The following is a 9841-nucleotide window of genomic DNA, read 5'->3' as shown; positions in this document are numbered from 1 at the left end:
GCTGGGATTACAGGCTTGAGCCACCGCGCCCGGCCTAGACTTTTCTTAATCTATTCATCTAACAAAGAAAATGGATCACTGTTGTATTTTTTGAGGAAATTCCTTGTTATCTAAGTTACAATTGTGTATGTAACTGTTATAATGCCTAACCACCATATTTAGGACATGCTAACTGAAACCTGTTAGTGACCTTATTTTGAAGATAAACCCTTCACACCTATTGAATCAAGTTTCAAGGTTGCTTTCCTGCTAACTCAGCATACTTTCAATGGCTTTTTCTTATAACTCAAGTTTGATCCCAACTTCTATTTAAAGAAAAAATTTTAAGCGGGGTGCAGTGGCTCATACCTGTAATCCCAGCACTTTGAGAGGCTGAGGCAGGAGGACTGCTTGAGCCCAGGAGTTCAAGTTCAGCCTGGTCAACATGGTGAGAACCCATCTCTATGAAAAAGATTTAAAAAATTAACCAGGCATGGTGGTGCGAGCTTGTAATTCTAGCTACTCAAGAGGCTGAGCTGGGAGGATCACTCGATCCCAGGAGTTTGAGGCTGCAGTGAACTATGATCATGTGGCTGCACTACAGCCTGGGTGACAGTGTGAGACCCTGTCTCCAAAAGAAAAACAAAAGACCTCATAATTTGGAGAATGCAGGTCACTACAAAAAAGTGTCTACTAATCAATCTAGTAAAGATGATCTAAGAAAATCAAATGTGCACAGGTTTTGGGGGAAAAATGAAAGCACAGAAGAAAGCACTTTTCTTTGAGGGAATTTTCCTCCATTTAGGTTTCTAAGGTTAAACAATAAAATCAAGAAGGTGCTGCAGTCTTTCACTGCGTGACACAGGGGAAACCTTATCAACATTGATTACAGCAAACACTTGAATAGCACTTGTGGTGTGCTGGACTCTGCTCTAAGTGGCTTATAGACATCTCAGCTATCCTCACAACAACACTATCTGTTAAATGCTACTACTAGACCTATTTTGTAGATGGAGAAATGAAGGCACAGATTAAGCAAATGGTTCACAGCTAGTGTTTTAGACAGGTGAGATTTGAACCCAAACAGCCTAGGACCAAAGTATGGCATCCAACAGACACATGCTATACCATGTGTATACTGATGCAGGGATGTGGAGAAATCCTGTGGAGGGGCCGTCAGAACACTTGACTTACTCTCTATTCCTTATTCTGTAGGTCCAAATGTTCAAGGTCAATAAGCATCTGGTTGACATATGTGAAGTCTCAAGGATATGTTTTCAGCACAGGTATATAACCTGTTCTCAAGAATAACCAGGCGGCTGGGCACGGTGGCTCACGCCTGTAATCCCAGCACTTTGTGAGGCTGAAGCAGGCGGATCACTTGAGGTCAGAAGTTCAAGACCAGCCTGGCCAACATGGCAAAACCCATCTCCACTAAAAATACAAAAATTAGCCAGGCATGGTGGTGAGTGCCTGTAATCCCAGCTACTCGAGAGGCTGAAGCACGAGAATCACTTGAACCCAGGAGGCAGAGGTTGCAGTGAGCCGAGATGGTACCACTGCATTCCAGCCTGGACGACAGAGCAAGACTCGATCTCAAAAAAAAAAAAAAAAGAAAAAGAAAAAGAAAAAAAAAAAGAAAAGAAAAGAATAACCATGTGTCAAAAACAGATAGAAATGGGTAGGACCAAAATTTACAAGAATTTGGCTTGCAGAAATAGGACCACTAATGGATTCTTCTCTAAGGATATGGGCCCCTTTGTTAAGGATTATCTTTTTATTCATTTATTTATTTAGAGACAGGGTCTTGCTCTGTCGCCCAGGCTGGAGAGCAGTGGTGTGAACACAGCTCATTTTGGTCTGAACCTCCCAGGCTCAAACTATCTTCCCATCTCAATCTCCTGTCTCCTGAGTAGCTGAGACCACAGGCAGATGACACCATGCCAGGCTATTTTTTTTTTTTTTTTGTATTTCTTTTGTATAGAGAGGGTTTCACCATGTTGCCCAACCTGGTTTCAAACTCCTGGGCTCAAAGGATCCACCCACCTTGGCCTCCCAAAGTCCTGGGATTACAGGTGTGAGCCACCATGCCTGGTCATTTTCTAACATTTAAAAATTAAAAAAAAAAAAAAAATTAAGAGGCAGGGTCTAGCTGTCATCCAGGCTGGAGTGCAGTGGCATGATCATAGCTCACTGCATCCTCAAATTCCTGGGCTCAAGTGATTCTCCGGCCTTCCTCCTGACTACAGGTGCATTCCACCATGCCTAGCTAAAAGGATTATCTTAAAGGGCATGTTCAGGTGCATAGGTATCTTTGTCAGAAAAATCTCAGGTTGCAGGTTAGAAAAGAATTTAAGTGCATAGACAAATGTCTAGAAGAAGATGCACTGACTATTACCTCAGGAAAGACTTGGAAGTAAGGGTACAGAGACACTTTCTATTTTATATACTTCAGTACTATTCAAAACTAAGGAAAAAAAAAAGCCCATGAATTAGACTTTCACTATATATATATATATATATCACATATCACATATATATATATGTAACTGTGTAAACTATGTAACTCCACTCAGGATGGAGTTCAGTGGTGCAATCATAGCTTACTGAACCTTTTTTTTTTTTGAGATGGAGTCTCGCTATGTTGTCCAGTCTGGAGTGCAGTGGCATGATCTCACTGCAACCTCTGGCTCCTGGGTTCAAGTGATTTTCCTGCCTCAGTCTCCCTAGTAGCTGAGATTACAGGCGCCCACCACCATGCCTGGCTAATTTTTGTAGCTTTTGGTAGAGACAGGGTTTCACCATGTTGACCAGGCTGGTCTTGATCTCCTGACCTCATATGATCTGCCTGTCTTGGCCTCTCAAAGTGCTGGGATTACAGGCGTGAGCCACCGTGCCCAGCCTGTAGCTCACTGAACCTTGAGTGATCCTCCTGCCTCAGCTTCCTGAGTAGCTAGGACTATAGGTGAGCACCACCACACTTGGCTAATTTTTTTCTTTTTTTTGTAGAGATGTGGGGGCAGGGTAGGGGGGGGTGTCTCACAATGTTGCCCAGGCTGGTCTTGAACTCCTGACTTGAAGCGATCCTCCTGCCTCAGCTTTCCAAAACGCTGGGATTACAGGCATGAGCCACTGTGCCAGCCTACAATTTTTTAAATGAACATTAATGGGCAATAATAATGTGTCACCCCTTTTCACTGCGCTGTTCACTACTTATCTAATAGGACCAGATAAATCAATTTTAGAGTGATAAAGGCCTTTGAACTCTAACACCTAGGGAACTGATTTGACATCTGATGGAAAGGCAAGTCCACTGAGGTAAGTATAGACATTTCTGTGACTATAACTAGCATATAGTTCAGTCTTGTTTCTTAATCCAAGTGTTCCATCTGCTTACATTTAATGTAACTGTTGATAGTTGGGTTTAAGTCTATCATCTTGCTGTTTCTATCCACAGATAAATTCTTACTCATCTTACACTTCAACTTCACCCTACTCTTCCTATCAGGCATCCCAGCGAACACAGCAGGTTGCCAGTGGCCAGAGGGTATGGATTTTTCATGTTGTTGTAGTTTGTTGGGGTGGGATTGGGGAAGGAGCTGGATCTCTGGTTCCACCTCAACAGGCATAATTCCATTTTGTCTTATGTATTAGGGATGCTGTAAAAGATTATGAAAACAGGGTTCTGCATTTACACAGTTTGAAAGCCATGAGATGATAAGATTTCAAGTCTCTTCTGTGACTTTAATATACACCCAAACAAGGAGATGGACTACTAACTCAGGCTGATCACTCCTGAATCAGGTTCCAGGCAATACTCCAGTTCTGGACATTTTAACAGCTGAAAATAACTAAGACGCCCCTGGCCTCAAGAACTGGGAGAACAGCTGAGTCTTGAAGGAGCTAAATTGGGAAAGGGCAGAGGTAATCCTAAGGAATCCCATGCAAGTCTTGACACTGGAGACAGCAAACCTAAGTTTGAAACACACAGCTTCCCATTCCAGACACTGTCAGCTCTAGAGAGATGGTATATGCAACAGGAAATCACTTTCTGGATTAAACTCTCAGGCTGGATGAGTGGGGTTACATTTCTAGTTATAGATGTTAAAACATTCTTTGGTTTTCCATCCTGAAGTGGACTTTACAAGGTACCTCACCCACTTGGTAATATGTCTAAAGCAGACTAACACTACTGACTTCTTTTTTTTTTTTTTTTTGAGATGTTGTTTTGCTCTTGTTGCCCAGGCTGGAGTGCAGTGGCTCCATCTCAGCTCACCACAGCCTCCGCCTCCTGGGTTCAAGTGATTCTCCTGCCTCAGCCTCCCGAGTAGCTGGGATTACAGGCACCTGCCACCACGCCCAGCTAACTTTTTGTATTTTTTAGAGATGGGGTTTCGCCCTGTTGGGCAGGCTGGTCTCAAATTCCTGACCTCAAGTAATCCACCTGCCTCGGCCTGCCAAAGTGCTGGGATTACAGGCGTGAGCCACTGCGCCCGGCCACTACTGACTTTCTTTCCAGAAAAGACTCATTCTCCAAAGGCAGGACATGCTTTTGTTACATTATTACGTTTTGTAGCCCCCTGGGCCTACTAGGCAGACTAACCCCATAATGTGATTTGCTACAAGTAAAGCACAGAACAGAGTCAGGCAGGAATGACAAAGGAGTCAAAGGAAAAACTAGGCAATGGAAACCTGGGCTGCGGAATGAAAACTTGCAACTTCACAGACATCTCATCCCTTCTCCAGACTAGACAAGCCTTAGCAGTTTAGGGTAAATCCTAGCTCTGACACTTACTAGCTGTGTGAATTTGGGTAAATTACTTAACCTCTAAACCATTTCTAATTTGTACAAAATCTCATAGTATCTACTTGCTTCTTCAGTTGTGGGAATGAAGTGAGATACAGCAGAAAGTGTTTGGCACAGTGCTGGTTTACAGCAGCCTTCAATCATCAGTGGTACTATTGTTTTCCACAATGAGGTGAAGGGCCATAAAAGGCCTATACAGCTGCTGAAGTTCATTGTTAAAGAAATCCAAGGCTCAAATATTTAAAGTGCAAGCTAGACAGGAAATTCACAGCTATCTCTGGTGAAATCACCCTTGATTCCTTCACTCCGTGTGAATGGTCACATACACTGTAGGAATGCCTTTACTCAGGCCCTTCCTATTTACGAGGACTTCATTTTAATGTAGACCGTTTCCTGTGTGGTTTATTCCAAAAGTCTTCTAAGTCTGTCCTAATTGCCAAGTTATTTAACCGCTGCCTAACGCCCCCCCACCAGGCAATCCCCCCATAAAAGCAACTTGCTTAGAATTTTCTCTCAAGTCTCCCATGGCTAATAGGTTAAGGTCTGAGTATTTTATTTTAGCATACAAGGCCATTCACAAGCTGAATTAAAATGGTTCTCTGAGCTTTACTTGTCACTCCCAACTCTCCAATCTAACACATTTTTCCTGTTCTCCTAACATATTTCAGTCTTTCAAACCTTCACACCATCATGCTCTTCCCTCAGTCTAGAAGAGATGACTTTCTTCTCTACCTCACAAAATCTTATTCAACCTTCAAGACTCAGCTAAAATGCTCTTTTAAAGGAAGTCTATTCCAATTTCCCAAAATTGTCTTTTCTTCTTTCAGACTTTTTTTTGTTTTGTTTTTCAGTAGAGACGGGGTTTCACCATGTTAGCCAGGATGGTCTCCATCTCCTGACCTCGTGATCCGCCCGTCTCGGCCTCCCAAAGTGCTGGGATTACAGGCTTGAGCCACCGCGCCCGGCCGTATTTCTCTTTTTTTTAAGACAGGGGTTTGTTTTTTTTTTTTTTTTTTGAGACGGAGTCTCGCTCTGTCGCCCAGGCTGGAGTGCAGCGGCTGGATCTCAGCTCACTGCAAGCTCCGCCTCCCGGGTTTACGCCATTCTCCTGCCTCAGCCTCCAGGCGCCCGCCACCTCACCCGGCTAGTTTTTTTGTATTTTTTAGTAGAGACGGGGTCTCACCGTGTTAGCCAGGGTGGTCTCGATCTCCTGACCTCGTGATCCGCCCGTCTCGGCCTCCCAAAGTGCTGGGATTACAGGCTTGAGCCACCGCGCCCGACCGACAGGGCTTTGTCTTACTGTCCAGGCTGTAGTGCAGTGGTGTGATCATAGTTCATTGCAGTCGCAATTTCCTGGGCTCATGCCATCTTCCTGCCTCAGCCTCCAGAGCAGCTGGAACTACATACCACCACGCCCAGCTAATTTTTTTTTTTTTTTTTTTTTTTACTTTTAAAATAAGAGTTGAGGCTTTGCTATGTTGCCCAGGCTGGTCTTGAATTCCTGAGCTCAAGTGATCCTCCTGCCTTGGCTTCCCAAAATGCTGGGATTACAGGTGTGACTCACCATGCCCAGCTTACAACTTAATTTTTAACACAGCACTCAACAGAACATTCTATTTCTTATGTCTGTCTTTCCCAATAGCCGTATTTTTTTTTTTTAATTTTTTTTTTTTAAATTTTTTTATTTCAATCATTTTTCTATTTGCCCCGTTGTGGCAGTAACACATTTGAAAGTACTTTGTGAAAGTGTAAATTTTAAGGGATTGTACCATTACTATACTGATCTGAAAGAGAAATGGGAAGACTGAAGGCAGGAAATGATGTGGCCTCTTTCCCGTTACCAGTTCAAGGTCTTGATAAATTTCTTTTTTTTCTGTAAAAATAGAGATGAAGTCTCACTATGTTGCCTAGTCTGGACTTTGGAACTTCTGGGCTCAAGTGATCCTCCTACCTCAGCCTCCCGAGTAGCTGGAACTACAGGCATGTGCTACTTTGCCTGGCTTAGGTTCTGACCTTAGCAGTCATTATATGAAGGATAACCAGTTTGTAACACGGCCTAAAATAAAATGAACAGTTCTCAGGCAGCCCACCCAAGGAAATTCACACATAATGAGAAACCAGAGATGTGTCTGAGTTAAAAGAGTAAGTATAAAAAGTTTTACTTTTTTGTGTAATTTTTAATACAAGACATCTAAAGTCTTAAACAGTAAGTTGATCCCATCAGGAACAAAATATGGCACGAATTCCAGAAACAAGAACATTTTTTTTTTTTTTTTGCACTTAGGCTTTTCAGTCACTATGCAATGATTATCGATTCGCCAAGGACAGTAACAGTCAAATACTAGAGAAGAGGAGATAGGAGAAACATCTTTTATTTCTTCTAAAGAGGTGAAAATAATATTTTTTTATATTTCTCACTCATAAGATTTTTAAACTCTTAAAAATGCAATATCCTCTTTTCAAAGCACATGCCATCTTAAAAAAAATCTTAGCAATGTACATTTGCACTCAAAGAAAAACATGCAGCGCCATTGTCTTCTGACAAAATTCTGCATTAAAAAACCCTATGCAACTTTCTGCAAATATGTTCCCTCTTTATTATTCAGGGACTCCAAACCACAAACATTCAGTGCAATATTTATTGTTTCTTATTTCCGTAGGAAACACAGGACCAATGATGTCTTCTGACAACTGTTTCCTGATGGTTGAGCAACAGTCTCCCTTTGCTTTATTTTAAAGTACTCTTTTTAACTTGCTGATGTAAGGTATAATTGGAATTCATTAAAACTTGAGGATCCAATGGAGGGTGGAGGATGAAGGATGGAGGAGGAATACTTAAGGTCTACCCTGTGTCATAAACTTAGGAAAAAAATTTACACGGAAAAAAACGACAACCAAAAAACCTCGATTTTATCAATGTACCCTTTAAAAAGTTTTTTTTTTTTTAAATTTTTGAAAGCAGCTTAATGTCAATCAAAAGCAGTTCCTGAGTAACTGCAGTAAACAGTCTTTTAAAATATATATATGTACATACACATGTACATATATATGTGTGTGTGTATATATATATATTTGCAATGTAGCTCATTTGGTTCTGCCTTAATTTACCTCCCCAGCATTTAGTCCCTTCTTTCCTTTCAGTCCCCAATGTGCAAGTACAATAGCATCAGCTCTGGGAGTTGGCGTGGAGCAGATGTTTCTTATCACTCCTGTGAGGTCATCTGCTTGTCTGTCAGGCCAGGTTTCCAGAGTTGCTGCAGGTCATAGTTCTCTCAATCTCACAAAACCTGTGAGCATCATGGCCACCTCACGTTTTCTTCATCAGACGCCGTGACTGCCATGTGTGGAGCTTGTTGTAGGCTGTCTGGAGCATCTCTTCTATGTGACTTACCAACTGAAAAACACAGCAAGACACTTAACAACTGGGCAAAAGCAGGGGAAGTTAATCCTTCCAACCCAAATCTGGCACATATTTCAGAGTGTAGTTTTGGAGCTCCTCTGTATTTCCCCAATGAGGCAAAGTGCAAGCCCTCTGAGAAGGTTCTGTCAGACACACATTTTGTATGGAAAGGAAAGACAGAAAGTGGGGGGCAGTGAAAAAGCTGTGGCTGTAATGACTGTCCTGTCATTAACCAACAATAGGACAATATGGAAGTCACAATTGTGCTCCAGGCCTCAATTCCTTCTGTCAAATAAGCGGTCTGAACTATATTTGTGATTTTCTAGATTTGAGTACTGCTCAGCCAACCAAGGCCAGGATGGTAGTATACACTTTTTTTTTTGAGACAGAGTCTTGCTCTGTCACCCAGACTGGAGTGCTGTGGTGTGATTTTTGGCTCACTGCAGCCTCCACCTCACAGGTCCAAGCAGTTCTCATGCCTCAGACTCCTGAGTAGCTAGGATTACAACCGTGAGCCACCACACCTGGCTAAGTTTTGTATTTTTAGTAGAGATGGGGTTTCACCATGTTGGCCAGGCTGGTCTCGAACTCCTGGGCTCAAGCAATCTTCCTGCCTCAGCCTCTCAAAGTGCTGGGATTACAGGCATGAGCCACTGTGCCCAGCCTTGTATATACATCTTGGCAGAACATTGGAAAAATGCCTTATTCTCTTGAAGATTCTGATTCAACAGGCCTGGGATGAGACCCAAGAATCTTTGATTTTCAAAAGCTCCTGCAGTTAATTCTGCAAAATTTTGTGAAATAGTTTGCTATTTTTAGGGTTTTTTCAACTCCAGCATTTCAGTTCAACATAACTCAGCATATTAGAGAAAACCTAAATGGTTTCAATGCTTCACACAACGTGCTCTGTCATGTCTTGGGTCAGGACTACAGATCTTTGAATAGATTAAGAATTTTGCCGTCATCATGGACATAGCTAGGCTAGAAGTCAAAAGGATCATATGGAATCTTTTTATTTTTTTTGAGACACGGTCTTACTATGTCGCCCAGGCTGGAGTGCAGTGCCTATTCACAGGTGCAATTTAGGTTTACTATAGTCTCAAACTCCTGATTTCAAACGATCCTCCTGCCTCAGTCTCTTGAATAGCTGGGACTACATGTGCATACCACAACATCTGGCTTACACTGACGTTTGAGGTACAAGTCTCTGGAATATGTTTCCTTGGAGGTGGACAGTGTTTATGTGTTTGGAAGTAAAGTTTTCCCAAGTCTGGGAGGATGGAGATGGAGATCAGGAAGTCCTAAATTCTTCTGGCATGTCAATGCTTAGGTCTGAGGGGTACAGAGTTAAAAAAAATTCCCCTTACTGCCATACCTGTTTATCATTATGGGGGATAGGAATATTCAGCTCTGTCTGGAAACTGTAAAAATTACTTATTCTGCTTGATGGGCAGCAGTATCTATATATTATCAATTGGAAGAGATCAACAACATAACCTACTGTAAGGCTGCACATGGCCTCAGCATCCTTTTTTTTTTTTTTTTTTTGAGACGGAGTCCTGCTCTGTCACCCAGGCTGGAGTGCAGTGGCCGGATCTCAGCTCACTGCAGGCTCCGCCTCCCGGGTTTACGCTATTCTCCTGCCTCAGCCTCCC

At 42.4% G+C, this 9841-nt stretch overlaps 1 protein-coding gene across 3 annotated transcripts in view; it reads right to left on the bottom strand.

Moving 5' to 3' along the window:
* Window positions 1–6917: 6917 nt before the first annotated feature.
* The window catches only part of GTF2H1 (general transcription factor IIH, polypeptide 1, 62kDa), a 46154-nt gene continuing 43230 nt past the window's right edge, over window positions 6918–9841 (bottom strand). For all 3 annotated transcript variants that reach the window (XM_011937456.1, XM_011937457.1, XM_011937458.1), the window contains one exon: window positions 6918–8180. In XM_011937456.1, the coding sequence (XP_011792846.1) occupies window positions 8094–8180 (87 nt within the window). In that variant the 3' untranslated portion in view covers window positions 6918–8093. The remainder of the gene's footprint in view (window positions 8181–9841) is intronic.

This window comes from Colobus angolensis, unplaced genomic scaffold (assembly GCF_000951035.1).
Source record: "Colobus angolensis palliatus isolate OR3802 unplaced genomic scaffold, Cang.pa_1.0 Scaffold164, whole genome shotgun sequence".
NCBI lineage: Eukaryota > Metazoa > Chordata > Mammalia > Primates > Cercopithecidae > Colobus > Colobus angolensis.
This window is presented reverse-complemented; position numbering and strand designations above follow the sequence as displayed.